Raw genomic sequence first — 17,455 nt, forward strand, 5'->3', positions numbered from 1 at the left:
TGTATATACAAATACATTGACAGTGTAAAACTATGAATGGGCCATTTTCACCACAGCCATTTTGACATAACCAGGTGTAAAACTTTTAAGTCACTCTGTGGTTTGACCTTATCTTTTTTTTTTAATCTGTGATTGTGTCAAAAGAAGAAAACACTTCATTTAAAGACTTTACCTTGTGCTGTGACAAACTCCGGTGGAAAATGTGGCACCATTTTCTGACCATCGACGACATTCACGGAACAGGACTAACATGCGGGGAACAGACACAGGTGCGAACAATCAGGAGCAGGTGTGTGTTAATGAGCCAGCACACAGCAGCCATGTTGACATGTTTTAGCAGGAAAAGCACAGGTGTTACTCACCACTAACAATGGCTCTGTTTAGACCATGTCAGTCAGGGCAATGTTATTGGGAAACCAGGAAGCTATGTGGAACACAGCCATCATTAATTGTATTATTATTATTATTATTATTATTATTATTATTAATAATAACACCTGTTCCACAGGGCTGAACCTGGTTATGCATGGTTATGAATTAGCATTGACAGTGTGGGCTACCAAATGGTTCAAGGTTTGATTCCATTTATGGTCATTTGCTACGCTTCTTCCCCCTTTCCCATCCTTTAATGTTGACTGTCCTATCCTTATTCAATAAAGTTTTTTTTCAGTGAGTGAAACTGTAAAATCATTTAAATTGTGACGTTACTGGGAAAATCTGACTCAGTAATGTGATTTGTACGTTTTCGAAGCTTATTCAATTAGCTTTTTTTTTTCATGCGGTGTTGACTCTAAATGAGGTTACTGATTCCCTAATGTCCTCTCACTGATGGAGAGTGAGTGTAATGAACACTGTGTTTACTCTGTGCTGACATGAGAGCCTCTACTGCCTCCCTGAGTCATCGCTGCATGTCTACACCAAGGACTTTATTTTTACTTCCACTTCCATCAGAGGAAAGTTTTCAGTGCGTGTTGAACTAAAAGGTGCAAATCACATTTCAAAATATGCAAAATCCTCTCATGACAAAAAACAAAAATAACTTTAGATTTTCCTGACTCACTACAGTGGTAAAGACATCACACATACAGCAGAGGGCGACCTTGAGCTGTGTTTGCTTCACTATTCTCCCCTGCAATGAAACGTGACTCCAGTACATCACAAAAGCAGACTACACATCACATTTTCTTTCTCTTTTTTTTTTAATAAAAGGTTTCTCTTTTGTGTTGTTTTTACACATTTTAAGGCATCATGCACAAGAAAATAAGCCATACTAAAGGTGTTATGCCTACCCTCTACCGAAATTCTTATGTTCTAACATTTGTACATTTGCAGTTAAAAATGTTTGTACAAATATGGCATGTAAGCTGGCATGTCAGTGAGTCTCGAAGCAGAACGCCACCTGCTTTCACAGTTTTTGTAAACATGGCTTTGAGCAAAATTGTAAAAGTAAACAAAAAGATAAAGGGAAAGCATGCTTTAAAGTGGGGCGTCATTTCCCCGGAAAGCATGCAATGCATTTTAAATCATATTTACAATGCATCATTTCACTTTCTGAACAGCTGTTCTTTTTTTAAATGTATTAATTAAATTTAAGACATTAAAAGGTTTACAATAACAGACAGAATTAATATTCTCCAGCACAGACATTGTTCAGGTTGGTCAATGAACAAAAGACTACAAGATTTTTTTTTTAACATCAAACATTGGAGATACAGACACATACTATCATATAAAGGGTTTTACAACCTGAAAAAAAACTGATTTGGTTTTCAGGGTTCCCACTCTTTCCTATTAAGGGACAAATTTAAGGACTTTTCCAGCACGACAATCTCAAATTCAAGGACTTGGCAAACGCAGTTTGAGATCAAGGTTAGTTCCCGTCGCGACACTATGCGTTTTAATAAATTAAATTTGCAGGCATTACAGATGTTCATAGGAAACAACTGAAAGGGAACATGTTAGTTTGAATGTGTGAAAACCCCTTACTGTGTTACAGTGACAGCAGACTATGGTCTCGGTCTCTTCTATCTATCTCTTCTATCATAGCACAGTGAAAACAGATTCTCATTTCAGGAGCTAAGAGACTCACATGCAACAGCTGCAATTTACTTTTTACGAACATTTACTAAAAAACTAAAAATCTAATGCATTTCAATTTCTATTATTGCAAAAACGATATAAATTCAAGAACTTTTAATGAACCATTTCAAATAATGTTCAAAGCCGTGATGTTTTTGATCTCAAATTCATCAACTTTCAAGAATTATAAGGACTCTGGGAACCCTGAGGTGTGTAAATGTGTGTGAAACCGCCCCAACAGGAGCTGAACAATCAGATCTAACAAAAAGAAAAAAAGAAAAAAAATCTTGTAGTGTCCACTGTGACAGACATTTGGAAGGTGCCGGTAGCTTTGGCACTGTTGTGTCCAGTTGTGCTCTTTTGAGGTGAACTGTGTGCGTTATACTACATTGAAGACCATGGAAAGATACTGTTCATATGAAACCTGGATCCAGCCGTCTTGGTCTGTGTCATATCGCCTGAACACGTCAGTCAACCTCTGCAGAAAGAAAAGGCAACAATAAGTCACTGAAATTTCACTAAAAACAACATTTTATTTCAACACTTTTCAATCACAATTGCTCATAATCATATCACCTACGTTTCATACATTTGCAAAAATAGTGCTTCTTTTCTTAACCCTTTACATTTTTTGAGATGTATTTATATTCAGGTTGAGTAAATCTCACTCACAGAAGTTATTATGGTTGCATAGCAAAACCCTTTTTAAAATGATATTACTACTGTGCCAACTGTGTTTATCTGACTGTCAGTAAAATAATGCAGTTACGCTCGGTAGGTCTGCAACACTTGCATTAGGTTGAAATTATTATCAAGGAACAGATTTGTTTTTGAGGACGTTCCGAGGGAAATTAATCATCTAAATGACTGTTCTGAATTTGTAAAAAGTGCATTGTTAAAAACTGCAATTTAAATCTTAATAAATATAGTAAAAGTAAATAAACAAATAGGATTGCTGCAATTAAATGCTGAGGGAATCATATTTATGTATGATGTCCTTAATTTGTCATCATCTGCCAACATTTAGAACTCTTTACATTTTATCCACTTTGGGATTTTACATGTATTTTTTTAAATACTCTACTATATACATATATAGTATAGTATATATATATATATATATATATATATATATATATATATATACATACATACATACATACATACATACATACATACATACATACATACATACATACATACATACAGTCATTTGGATTTCCTTTCCTTACTTCCCCCTTTTCAGGTAAAATAAACAAGGCAGGCCAAGAGCAAGGATATATATATATAAGGATATAAAACTATTTCTAGTCCCATCTCCACGGCGGCCTGTGGAAAAAGCTTGGAACAAGCATGACTCTGTTAAGTCACCAAGAACCCAGTGGTTCCTCCAAGAGAGCTTCACAGGTCGAGACCTGAGACCAGAAATGAAGACGCCTCTAGGCACTAAGACTAAATACAACTCAAGCAAGTTGTCATAATGGGTGATTTAGTGTTGACTGGTAAAAATGTGCATTTACAGTTCAAGTTAAAATCTGCAAGGGCTAGAATTGAGGGGTTTGAATTATTCATTGTTTGTGTGTATGTATGAGAAAGAATTTGTTCAAGCCACATACAGTACTGTGCAGAAATATTAAGCCATTATTAGAGTTGTTGTTTTTGCAATGCTATAACGACAATAGAGGATAATTATTTATATTTCACTTTACTGGAACACATCCAGAAGATATGTATGCAGTTTTTGGTTGTTTAAAAAATAAATAAAACAGTTTTCAGGAAAAAAAAAACAGATGTCAAGTATTGAGCATGATCTATCCTTACACTTGAACAATAAGACAGATCTGTTAATACTGGAGTGGAACCTTAACAAATGTTACTGGTAAATCCTGTGTTTGTCCTACGATTTCATTTAAAGAATTATCTGCTGTAAAAATGTCTATTATGCAAGGTATATTCAAAACAAGCTTGATTATGACAGCTCCCTAATATACAAGACTAGCTTTAAGTCGCATCACTGCATTCCAAATTCCAATGATCACAGAATTTGACGGACAAAAAAAAACAACAAAGCTGGTGGTGCCCTGAAACTTTTGCACAGTACTGTAGATAAAGGCTTTAAGTTCAAATACGGCACCTGTAGTACAATACAGCACTGGATGAAGTCATCGAAGGCGACCTGCCCCTTCCTCTGGCGGTCAAACTTCTCTATCAATGTGGTGTAGAACTGGTCTGAGAGACGATAACCTGCACAAAACAACAAATGTTTTGGGTTTCATTTCAGTTGCTTTTCAAAGTCAAAGTAAAAATGTTTAGTACAGTGTAAAGTATAAAGAAGAGACAGAATTACAAGCATTCTCATGGCATGCTGATCTCCACAAACTGACCAACAGACAGCTACAGAGCCCTCCACCAATGCGATAAAATTCAAATATCCGCACATACTCTGGGCCAGTGTCTCACCAAATCCGGTCAGTGCCTGTTTAAGCTCGTTTCTATCAATGAAGCCAGAATTGTCCCTGTCGTAGGTCCTGAAGATGTTCTGCCAGTCTGTGATGTATTTCCACACGCCGGCGAACTCGTTAAAGTTCACGCCGCCTTTATTTTCCCTGTCGAACATGGCTGAAGGAAGAGAGACACACAATTAGTCACAAATCAAAACGAGTTGATCCTGAGCACACACAGGAAGAAACCTACGAGATAGAAGCACCACATATCATTTGAAAAGGGCTGTCAAAGAACTGCAGTGTAAATCGTCGGTCAGAAATAGAGCCTCACTCACACTCGACTAACCCCTGTTTCATAAAATCTAGAACACCATGACGGAGGAAGGAAAATGGTTTATCCCCTCCCCATGCGTTTCAATCCATTACTTCCCAGCCAAGAGAGTTATCACAGAGTATGCTTCTTACTGGAGGACTTTTGCATCAGTCACTTATTAAATGTGGTACTGGGAGAAGTGGATGGAAATATGGGGATTTACTCCACATATAAGCATATAAAAGAACAGAGGTGACGTATCTATTACATGTTTTATTGAAGCTGGATGCAGTAAATTAGATGTGCAAAGGGTTTGCATTTCAAAAATATGACCTAGTGTTGAAGTATAAAACCTTCCAACAGTGCTCTGAACTACACTGCAGGGTTAAGTACATACAATCAAATGCATAGTATAACTGTGTTTAAGGTCAATATTTGGAGTCTGAGGCCATTGGCAGATTCCCTATGAGACGAGCGTTCCTGCTTCTTCATTGGTGCTCTCTGTCATCCTCCCTTGAGTGGCTGCTGCAGGTTTCCACTAGAGCAACACTGATGCCTTTGTTCTGTTTGTGCCTTCAGTTTTCCCAGAGCTTAATGAATGTATGTGGTTGTCAAGGTGAGGCAGCCAATAAACAAATACCATGGACTGAGAAGAAAAGGCAGAGCTCAGTGTGACGGTGAGATGTTACTTACATATGATGGAGCGGACTGTCACTGGGTTGAATGGAGTCCATGTGCCTGTGAGACAGAAAAATACCAGCCACTGTGAGCGTTTTTGCTATTTGCTCCAAGAACAAAATAATAACAATCAAAAAAAAAAAACAGTTGTGATGATTTACATAGTCATAAAGAGTGATTTATATTGTGATATAAGCTTAGAGGAGTTGCAGCAGCTTTGATTATAATTTTGGGGGCAGTTACCTGCAGACTTTAATTTCACATTACCTCCAAGATATAAGCATCTGGCTTATGATTTGCATCTACTCCAGTCAACATCAACATTAAAACCGGTAGCTGACTTAAATGCTGTTCATACTGAACCATAAATCATGAGACATGGAACTTTTTTTAATTAGGTTGAGTTGTTCTTCATATCTTGACAGCTTTATTTGTGCATCAAAGAACCATTACTGTATCTAATCATACATTAAACATAATTTAAGCATCTTACATTGTCAAGGTACACAATATGTAGTCAGGGATTCATTCCTTTAGTGATCATCTTATAAATACGAGTTTTATTAATAAAGCTTTCAGTCAAACTGATGTTATCCTCTCTATTTTGTGTGATAAATCAAAACTAAAAGGATGAAACCACTATCAAGACAAATTTTCCCAGATTAACCTTTTTTCCGCTGACTGCATTTTAAGAAGTTGCAGTAGGAAAATGAAAAACGTAAATTACAAAATGAATGATGGCTGAATTCCATTTAGCTGCGTTAACTTTAAGGTCATTAACGATGTCCCTATTTACTAGTCACTCACAGACTCCCTTGGTTTTTAGGAGCTAAATATAACCAAAGGACCTTAAATCAGCAACATCCTAAAAATAGTCTTGAAATCCATTTCACACAGAGCAAAGAACAACCAGAACAAACAGAAAAGGAAAACGTGATCCATTTTTATCTTCCGACTGTCAGCTGGTGTCATCACTACAGAAAGAAAAGGAAGTGGAACTATCTTACAAAAGAATTTAAGGTAGGAGGGTTTTGTCACATTTTAAGGTCTTCTTTTTTCTTTTCTTTTTTTTTACAGACACACAAAATTGTATTTGTGTGCATTTTTCACCGAGAGGACAAACTGCTTTCTACTGTCATCTATATGGTCAGAAAAAAGACTGGTGGGCAGTAAGCTCAGCAAGCTGTTTCTAGTTTATAGCCTCCTTCTTCACATGCTCAGTTCTCGAGTCAGTGAGATTTATCCGACCTTCTAAATCCTTGCTGACTCACCATCTTATTTCATTACAGAGAAGCCAACAGTCAGTTCAGGACCAGAAATAAAGAAAAGTGACTATTAGAGGAGGAAAAGAGAAAGAGGTGAAGAAAAGATGAAAATACTGCAAGAGGAGCGATAATCGGATTAGCAAAGGGAACAAAAGAGAAGGGACTAAAGGAGATAAGGAGAAACATTAAGACTTTAGTTATGTTGCCATAACTTAAACTCTTTAGCCTACTTCAGCTGAGCTAAGATTCCTCCCTGCTGCTACAATGTCTTGTTGTAGCGTGAAGCCTTTTTCACACTGTGCTGGTTTTCTTTTCCCTCCAGTTTGGCCAAGCCAGCGGTAAACAGACTTGCAGTGAGGCCTGTGTGAATGTAGATGCTGCTCTTTGAAACAGAGCAGTGAATTTAGATAAAAAGTTATACATATTTACCTTTGAGAAAGGGTACGCATGATAAAAGAAAAATAAATTGCTTAAAGACTTTAAGAGTGGCTTCAAAGTTTGGAGAAATGTATTCAACCTTTCCTCCCTCCGCCTTGGTTTGTTTTATGGGTGAATCTGTCTGAGACAGTGGCTGGAGCTGTTCTGGGACCAGATGCAAGGCTCCAGGTGGAGACAGCGTTTGTGCCAGAATCCATAGTCATACACTATTTATTGAAATGCTAAAGCAACACACATTAAGTATCATATTGATTTGAAAAACTAATTTGTAGAATCAGTTCAGTGTAACTTCTCTATTTGCTTGCTGCACTGCAGTCCCATTAAAACCTCGTCTTTCCCTCCTACAAGCAAGCTGCAAAAACCCAAGTACTTTAGAAACTGCACGGTGGGTAATACGGAACATATCTCACGGTACATCTTCTGAATACTGACATCTCATCACATCAAGATTTATTAGCAGTCTGTTCTATAAATGCTGATTTCCTTACACAAACCCTGCCAAACTCTGCCATCAATCCTGTACTCTTGATCCCTCATCCCCTTCTCAGCAGAAGCAGATCTAATAAGTAATTCAACAATCCACTTGATGGTCTATCCACACTTAACAGTACCCGAGTCGCTCTCTGACAACATTTCCACTTAAGGAGAACTAGGGCTTTTTCTTGAACTAAATAAAGTATTTTATCAGTGTCACTGTGAGGTTAACATTTCGGGTTTGTGTGAAATGTCACAAACAGATGATGAGCAAATTGGGTACAGAAATTCAAAGACCCATCGGGATCGATCTTATTCACCTTATTAAAACCCTTACCCTAACCTAGAGCAATCATCAGGTCAAAGTCTTAATGTGTGAATCTGCTTTCCACATGAATGACAACAGGAATATTGTATTTCATCTGAACACTATCTCGGAGTGTTGACGTTCAACTTTAAATGAACAAAATCAACAGCCATTCAGACTGTGGCTACCCAGTGCGAGGTGGTGGCCAGCGTGGTAGAGACGTTTGGGTGCGTCTTATTGCCAAATGAGACAATGCACCGACTGTCCATTCCACACACTGGGCTCTCTCAAGAGAGACGGAATATAGGAGGTGAGAGGAGAGGTGGACTGGTGGAATAACAGAGTGAAGTGACAGAAATGTATACATATAACGGTTGTGCTGGTGATCAGTGAGATGCTTGTATACATATATATACAATATATATATATATATATATATATATATATATATATATATATATATATATATATATATATATATACACACACACACACCGGCATATGTTTATACAAGTAATTTAAAACACAAACCCCATTTATCATTTATTCACCTCACAAAGTACTCCCACCGACTCTTGGATTTGAATGAAGTTTTCCCATGGTAAAGGTCTGAACTTAAGATGTAAATGGGATAAAATAAATAGTTCACATTATGCATTATGGAAGGGTGACTTGTTCAAAATACCTTCACTACAATTGTTAGTCTCAATTAATTCAAAATGTCTCTTCTCAGCTCATGAGAATTTAGACACTACAAGAATTAAGTGCTTCATTTTTGGCAAGTACGGCCTACCTGCCAGCTGATTTAAAACTGTGAAATCTGTGACCACACACCTGACATTGAGTCGGTTTTAAAATTAAAATAAGATGGCAAATCTTCGAAAAACCATTCCCCTGGTTTCCTTTGAATTGTCAAATAATTTGGTGACATTTACGCAGATGTTGACTGTAAATAACAAAGGAATGATTGTTGCCGTGAACTCATCATTTGACAAATCTAAACTAAATGAGACGAGTATGCATAGAATGTCCCTTTGGCACTTAAATGCTCTGTTGGACACACCCACTAAATGTGAATTCAGCAAATTGTTAAAGCATAAGAGCCTTTGAGAAAATATGCAGATTCATTAGGAGATAACCACAGAACCACTTTGATTACATGAGCTGATTAAAAAAACATTACATTTATTGGCAGAAGCTTGAATTCATAAGAGGAACAAAAAGAAAAGCACTCCAGTATCTGATTGAAGGTCAAGTAACACTTCAAATAGATTCAATAATAGTATTGCTAATGTATCTGAAAGAACAATTAGCAAACTGGTCAGCAGTCAGTTAGTCATTCTCAGTTTCTGTTTGTTTCTGTGGTTAATGGCAGAGAGTATGACCATGATCTGTTCAACAGGCCAGTGAGAAGTCACACAAAAACAGCATGAATGACACACAAATGACACAGACTAACACAATGAGTCATGTTGGGTGCAATAAGCATCTCATCACATTGTCTGCCAAAGCAGAAATGGCTAAGCAAGGCTGGTCACTTATTACATGAGGGACCAGCTCTCATGTAATACGTGACCAGCAGGGGAAATTAGATTGTATTGGTTTGTAATTAAGACAAAAAAATAATCATCCGACAATGCAAAGAGACATTAAATCAGATCCAGATATAAGAGATAAACACTGGGTTGGAAACGGTTTAAAATAGTTCATCCTACTCACTGGTGTCTTTTTACTTTGAAAATTTTCAAATCCAGCAAAGAAAAATGGAAAGATGGATGCTAGAAGATTTCACAAATGTAAAATAAAAGAGGTAATGAAAGCAAAGTCCAGAAAGAGGAGACAAGAAGAACAGTTGCAGTAAGTCAGGCCTTCATATTCACCCTCTGAGCATTTGTAAGGTCATTAGAGCCACAACACAGACATTGGCGGGGCTGGTGATTTTAGCAAGCACACGCGCTGCAGGACAGGATGGAGCGCAGTTTGATCAGCTTCACTGGCTCCGTTTCATATCTCAGTGAGCTTAATGAACTGGAGGAGAGAGAACCAGGAAACCTGCTGTTTAGTGCACACACGTTCACATGACAATATGTGAATATGCCCATATGCACCTACAGAAACGAAACACATGCCACACTGATAATTAACAAAATAACACAAACATACGGGGATAAAGACTAGTGGAACATATGTACACGCACACACACACTTATCAGTATGCTGAGCCAGAGACACTGCACAGCCTGATAACGGCTACTTTCATTGCTGCCTCTGGCTCTGACTCTTCTTTGTTTCCTCTGAGGTGTCCACAAAAATGGGATTCATTCTGAGGAGTGTAATCTGTTCAACACTCTCTGTAAACCTGCCCAAATAATTTGGCCGTAAACTTGATGAACACTTTATATTCTAATGACACGACAAAATTTAACTGTTTCAGGGCAAACTGTGCTCTGAAGTGGAGAACACCACCCACCAATCATGATCAATGTCACACTGAGAGCAAGGTCAAGGCGCAGTGCTGGTGCAATGTGCGAAAGTGGGTGTGAAAGCAGATATTTTACCAGCTTCTTAGTCTAATCCAGAGCAAAACGGACTTGCCTGGTTTTGGGGAGAGGAGAGGATCCGTGTGATTTATTCAACACTGCTCATCACACTCCCTTGCAGAACACAAGTGTACTTTTTTCTAGTTCAGGAAGCCCGCCGAGTACAGAACCTTTAATCCTGTTTGAATCCTGCTCCTGCCGATTCTCTTCCAGCACGAAAAGTGATTGACTTTTTAAGCTTACTGTGCTCTTACAGCACACAGGTTAACAAAAACGTCAATAGCAGATTTGACACTAGAAATTCTTATTAAGTTCTGAAATAATATTTTGGGATTTTGTGACATCATAATCAAAACTAAATGAGTTGGAGGAATGAAACAACAAGAACAAGAACTCAATAGATCCTTCCTGTGACAGCAGTCTGATGACATCGCGTATAGTATCGGCTCTGATCGCATGCAACCTCGCAAGAGCAGGTACTAAAAAAAGTACCAGGTAACAGGTACCATCGCTAATGGAAAAGCAAAATAACCGTGCTGTGCCGAGAAGCTAGTGGAAACACGCCATAAGAGATGATAAAATCCCACCTGCACTACAATCATTTGACCTGGTAGTGAATGCCAATAAAACTCACAGTCTCCAGGTGATGATTATCTGAGGTGTCAGTGTAGCACCATCACCAAGTAATGAATAAACCATGTAAAAGTCATGGAAATCTAGTAGTTAATGTGTAGTTACGAAAAAAATGTATGCCCAGTAAAACTCAGATTCTGACACATTCCTTTCGTAGCTGCTTCGCAAATAAAGCTGGACAGGCAAGAAAAATGTTCCACCCAAGTTTTGCCCTGCTCTTGTAAATAGAATAGAATAGTAACTGCAGTAATGTATCTCAAATTGCACTTTAAGAAGTGCGAGAGAAACGTTTTGTAATACATGAACCAATCGTTTAAAGATTATTGTGCTCTCTGCTCCACCAGTCCTATGATGCAGGTTGATGCAAGTCATGACTCAATAATACTATGCTGCTTTCTGCTACAGCAGTATCTTGGCTTGCACATAATGAGGAAACACCATACAATGCATGTGCTAGTCGGGAACAGTAACGACTAAACCCACAAAACAATTACATTATGCTGAATGAACACTTCTCTTCAATAATAAAAAGGAAAATTATAATCTTTATGAGGGTAGGATTTATTTCCACACTGCTGTATAACCCATCCTGCGATGGATTGGCGACATGTCTTGCGTGTACCCTGCCTTTTGACCTATGTCAGCTGGGATTGCCACCAGCAGCCCCGTGACCCTCATGTGGAGGATAAAGCGGTACACGATGAATGAATGTACTAGACAACATCAGTTTTACCTCGTAGTCCCTAATATACTGCCCACTGAATGTATTATGCAAATAAAACAAAGATGGAAAACGTGTAAAAAAAAAAAAAAAAGCGAATACAAAATCCAGATCTATACATACCATTAGATAAGGCCTGCTGAAGCTCTGAGTCTGATATCACTCCACTCCGGTCCTTGTCAACCCTAGGGAGGAAAACACAGATTAGATAACTTCTGCATTAACCACTTCACACATCTGCACACACAATAGCAGCAGGCATCAGCTGAAACTTAATCTACCCGAGTGTGTGTTGGTTTTTCAACAGTCCACCGAGACTGAATGGGGTTCTATTATCTAGACATACAAGGAAGCGTGTAAGCTTGCGTCTCCCCTGAGACCAGCCACTCAACTAGGGGATGCGCGTGTGTGCATGTGTGTTGATCCTGACACAGCAAAGTGAGACTGAATTTTGGCAACTGTAAAAGTAGCATTGAGTAAAATGTCCCTTAAATATATTAAATTGTTGCCAATAAAGTTGTGTAGATTAATGTGAGAGGATTATCTTTGGGTTCTCTTTCTTGTTTAAAGCGGAAATTATGAATACCTTCTGGACATGTGATGTCAATAAAAATACCCCATAAGCACGAGGGGAAACCTGCTTAGTTAAAAAACCACTCAGAGCTAAAATATCTGGGGAATCTCGTCTAACAAGGTGGATTAAAAATAAACCAAATAAGGTTTGTGCTTTCACTTTCTCTTGCTTGTTAAACTACCTTAAAATGGGTCAATCCATTCTCAGCCGAGAGTCCATCTTTGCATGTCAAACATAAAAAAACATTAACAGAATGGACTCTGACACAAATAACAGCCTTCAGTAAGTCAGTAGCTTCGTCATATGGTTAGTGACTCAGTTGTTCCTTAGCAACATATGTTGCTAAGCCAAGCCCAATCAACATGGAGCACGTTCACAAAACACACCCTGAATACCAGCAGAGAAGAAGCGGGAGAGGAGGAGGAGAGAGGAATCCCCCATTTAAAAAAAGAACAACACGGGACCAGTACTGAGTCTGTGAACAGTTTCTACTCCGACATGTCAAACTTAATACAAGGTCATTCCATAACCTCTGCAGCCTTCATTTCTTTCTATACAGTGATCAGATACTTCTCCAAGTGTTTAACTTTCCCCACCTACAAAAAGAAAATAAACATAAGGAGACCTGCCTGGTTTTCTTGGGGAGAAAAACATATCTCGCTATGACTCTATAAATGAGAGCTTTGTAACAGTGACGGTGATGAGTGGTTGGGTTAGTCAAAGCAGAAGGGGTACCCAGCCTTTTACAAACACTGACAGATTAACTCAAAGAAGAGTAGTGTTCACACTGCACAGCATAACTTCCCCTTCTTTCTCCTTTCTCCTCTCTTTTCACTTAGTCATAAACTGAGTCACAGGTATCCTCACTTGACTTTTATGTAAAGCAAGCCGACTTCCCAAAAAAAAAGGGGAAAAGCATCATTAAAATTGTCTCTTGCCTATCGCACTGGTAGTTTACATTGAAATAATCAAATAAACACTGGCACGTAGGAAAGCAGAATGGCATTAAACACCCTGACTGAGTTGGTTGTTGTGCTCATATTTTCCCATGATTCACTGTGTCCCACTAAGCAGGTTGGAAAACGGTTTCTGGAACAAAATCTGCTGTACTTTCCACATAAGCACTCCAAAAGTAATGAGATGGGACCATGGCTTGACTGGTGGAAAAGCTTAAAAAGAAAAAAATAACCTAACTGTAAAGCTATAACTAAGTTTTCAAGCCATTAAATGTTAGACAGTCCATGGTGATACTGAAACTGAAAATAAATTCTTATCGTTTACCTTTACTCACTCTCTGAGCCCTGCTAAATTATTACTAAGTGTCCTTCGTACAAGCTGTAATTTGATTGAAATGTTTCTTAAGCGTTGTCATTTCAAAGTGTACAATGTGTTGTAATGAAGAAGCTGACAAACATGAACATGTTTTTACAAACCAGTCAATATGTATTGTTGATCTAAATCCAACTCACAGCCTGATTTGTCAAGAGTAAGCAATTCTGTCCTTCCAGCAGAAAGCAAACAAAAAGAGGAGACCGGCGACTGTGTCATGATTCATTCTAGGACACGTCATGGAAATTAATATACTGGGGGAAAATAATCAAAACAGGACAAGGAATGAGTTGTGTGCGCGTTTGTGTTCATGCACGTCTCACACAAAGACTCAAAGGGCTCCCACGTCAACTTTGCTCTACTGACTCTGATCACATGACCGAGGGAATTCCAGCACTGCTATGCCAGTTTTTCAATAAGAGGCAGAGGATGAGGCAGCACAGAGCTCATGTGAGAGGTGACTGTGCATACTCATGAGAGTCAGACTGTTTGTGTTTGAGAAAAGTAGCAAGACGATGACACTGCACAAGTATACAAACATAATAGCTAGGACAAACGCTATTTGCGTAGCTGGCTGTTATGGAAATATCTAGACATGAAAAGAAGAAAAATATATATGGATGAGACATAATCTATACATCTGACCTAATTTTCTTTCTCAGGGGTTTGTGCCGACCATAAATAATTAATTAGGGGTGTTTCACAGGCCTTGAAATGCCTGCAGCATATCAATGTTGTAATACAGCATTAGACAAGGAAAAAAAATCCTCTGCAGTATTACATAACTGTGAAGTTTACTAGAGCATTGGACCAAAGCATATCATGTTGTGTTTCCCTCGCTGCCTACTACTGTGACCTTCTCAGATGCTGACATACATCTGACCCAAGCTATGGTGACACTGATGAATATATCAACGGCTGAAAATGGAAGGAAGACATAACAGGTTACAACACGGGACCATACCTGTTATATTGTTGCAAATGAGCTGAGAATACACAGGGCTGCACAATAATCAACATTTTTGTCATAACAATATCAACATGCAGAATATATGTATTGCAATAGATACACACACATTGCAAAAAGTGTGTCAACTGTAGTAAATGTAGATTGGTTTGGCCAATAACTTGGTATAAAAGGTAGATAACATTTTCTGCCAATACAGTGGCCTAGCACACTCAACTGCTTGGTGGCCAGAGAAATGAGAAGATAAACATTGCAGCTGGGTTTAAAATGTGTTTACATCTGCAGAAAACCCAAAGCAGAGAGACATTAACACTGGTCTATACTTAAAGGTATAGTGTGTGCAATTTAACAACATTTATTAGTGAAGTTTTTTGAAGCAGCTAAATATCCCTCACCTAACCCTTTGCGTTCCAGTGTGTTGGAGAACCAATGTAGGTTTAGCTTACAATCAAAACTTCCTAATATGAGCATAAAAGGCCCATTCTGGAATACAGAAAAACAACATCATACAAACAGGTGATTGTACACTTGTTTTTTGTTTGTTTTGTTTTGTTCTCTTTTATCCTGCTGGCCTGGCCTGATACAAAAACAAACAGAGTGGTTGAAGGTAAAACACTTATATAAATATGTTTCTAATATTTGTAAACCTTAACAAATTAAATATCTGAAATCAAAATGTCATTCTACTGCAGTAAAACCAGAGATGAGGGGTTCAAGGACTCCTGGAGGTCCTCAGACAGCAGTTTGGACGTTGGTCCACAGTGAACTGATAATGTTTGGCACAGTAACATCAAAGCTAAGTGACACTGAGCAGAAATACAATAATGTGTTGTAATGTGAACTGCTGACTGTGTGACGACTATGAGCTGTACAGTACACGGTATTTCCAGGAAGCTCTGCGGAAGTGCTCAATACTCGTGTCACTGCGGAGCTCAGTGCTCAAGCGAAACCAGTACAAACAGTGGAGTGAAGACAAAAACAGAGCTGTCAACGAACCGGAGTGTCACCACCATTCACTAACACACTCTGCCTGTCCTACTACAGCAGTTTCTTTTTTACTATACACTCAGAGAATCACAGAGCAGAGAAACAACCCGCCTTTCCCCCCCCCCCCCCCACTTACCTCTGGAAGATATTCCACAGGAAGCCCTGGTCTGGAAGAACGTTGTTTTGCATCGGGGGTCTATACGGACTGTGATACGCCATTTTAAAAGAGCACGGCCTGTCAAAAGTGTGCGGGTAAATGACCGACGGACTGCGTCTCCTTCCGTCCGAGCTCCTCTTCTCAGCCTGGGCTTGTGTGCGGCTGCTGTTTCAATCAGACTCCAACACCCGACGTCAACGTTACCGCCTGTCTCCTCGCGCACAGAGGCGTGGCCAATCATTCACCACTACCCGGATTTGTGGAGGGTGATGTCACACTTTCCTCTCCTGCTTTGAGTAAAAAATAGAAACAAAAAAGACTTTGTTTTTTATTTCGAGAAAAATATGTTGTTTTTTCTTAAACCTTACACGGAAATAATTCATAATATACTGTATATAGTGAATGTTAACAGTCAAAAATGAAACCCAACATGTACACGTTCTCATGAAATGAGGCTTTATTTTGAAAGACTAATTAATTCAAACGGTATTTGGTGAATGAAAAGCCTTTTTAACTCGGTTTGAATGTATATTTACTCCATTTTGTCTGCTCTTCTAGTTGTTGTTACTTATTCTCCTCAATAATTACAGTTTTAATAAAAGTATTCATGAGAGCGGCCTGTGGAGACATTACCTTATTGTTTATTTATTTGTGTGTGTGTTTGTTTCATGTTGCATTCAATGACTTATGCAATGTTGTAAACCTCGAGTGTATTAAAGTTATCGAAATCAATCAGATGTAGGTTAATTATGCTTGATAATTGACCATGCTAAAATACAGCCTCCATCACATCTTTTCATTGTAGGACTTTCATTTATTTTGTTAGAAAAATGGTGTGGGCTTGTGTACTAGTTTAAATAAACTAATTAGGCTCATAGCTTGCAAGCTATAAAGCTAACAAGCCAGTCAGACTGCTAGCTGTAAACATGACTAGACAAACCAGATTAAGTGTTTACTTTTACATTTTGTAAATGTGTTTTGTTGAACAGGGTAGCAGCCATTAGAGCCATTATGTATTTTAAAACATGGTCACGCTTTTTGCTAATGACAACCACAATAGAAGAAGTTTGGAATAATAAGAGCAGAAGTGTAAAAAAAATAAGAAATTAGAAGAAGAAGAGAGGCATTACTTCTTCATGTGGAATAAACATATACTGAGAGTTCACTTAGTGTGGCAGCAGTTCATTTTAAAGTTTATAAAAGAAGACAGAGAGGTCAAGAGGATTAAAAGAAATCAGGTGAAATTTGTTTCATGTTAAACACAGCAGACAAAGCGTATTATGTAAACACACCATTGACCGCCTGCTACGTGCTAAGATGGGCACACGCATCGATATGGCTGAGTCGGAAAACACGCAAGGTGAAAATACACAGTCGGAGAGTGTTTTGTGTTCTAATAAATGTTTAATCTTTGACAAAACTTTGCCCAGTTTGTAAGCTTTTGGGGAAGTCTGAGTGCAAATTAATTTTCAATATTTGTAACTAGTAAGGGTGGTGTGTACTTCTCTTTTTTTGTCTGGCAGGCTGGCCCTGAATGTGCCTTTACATG

At 38.4% G+C, this 17,455-nt stretch overlaps 1 protein-coding gene across 1 annotated transcript; it reads right to left on the reverse strand.

The window, feature by feature from the left end:
• Positions 1-1,270: 1,270 nt before the first annotated feature.
• Positions 1,271-16,076, reverse strand: pdcd6 (programmed cell death 6). The gene is made up of 6 exons (XM_083902003.1): positions 15,886-16,076; positions 12,016-12,077; positions 5,530-5,574; positions 4,540-4,698; positions 4,214-4,323; positions 1,271-2,557 (listed from the first exon to the last, which is right to left on the reverse strand). The coding sequence occupies exons 1-6, from the start codon at positions 15,966-15,968 to the stop codon at positions 2,459-2,461; spliced, it is 558 nt and encodes a 185-aa protein (XP_083758129.1). The 5' UTR covers positions 15,969-16,076; the 3' UTR covers positions 1,271-2,458.
• Between the last annotated feature and the right edge of the window lie 1,379 nt (positions 16,077-17,455).

Source organism: Microchirus variegatus, assembly GCF_963457635.1.
Source record: "Microchirus variegatus genome assembly, chromosome: 15".
In the NCBI taxonomy this organism is placed as follows: Eukaryota; Metazoa; Chordata; class Actinopteri; order Pleuronectiformes; family Soleidae; genus Microchirus; species Microchirus variegatus.

What these genes read in the sequence shown, in the direction of transcription:
- pdcd6 (XM_083902003.1), bottom strand. Translation starts at nt 15,968, where the DNA reads ATGGCGTATCACAGTCCGTATAGACCCCCGATGCAAAACAACGTTCTT. An exon ending in CTGTGGAATATCTTCCAGAG is followed by an intron (nt 12,078 to 15,885) that starts GTAAGTGGGGGG and finishes TTTCCTCCCTAG; the next exon opens with GGTTGACAAGGACCGGAGTG. An exon ending in TCAGCAGGCCTTATCTAATG is followed by an intron (nt 5,575 to 12,015) that starts GTATGTATAGAT and finishes TCTGTCTCACAG; the next exon opens with GCACATGGACTCCATTCAAC.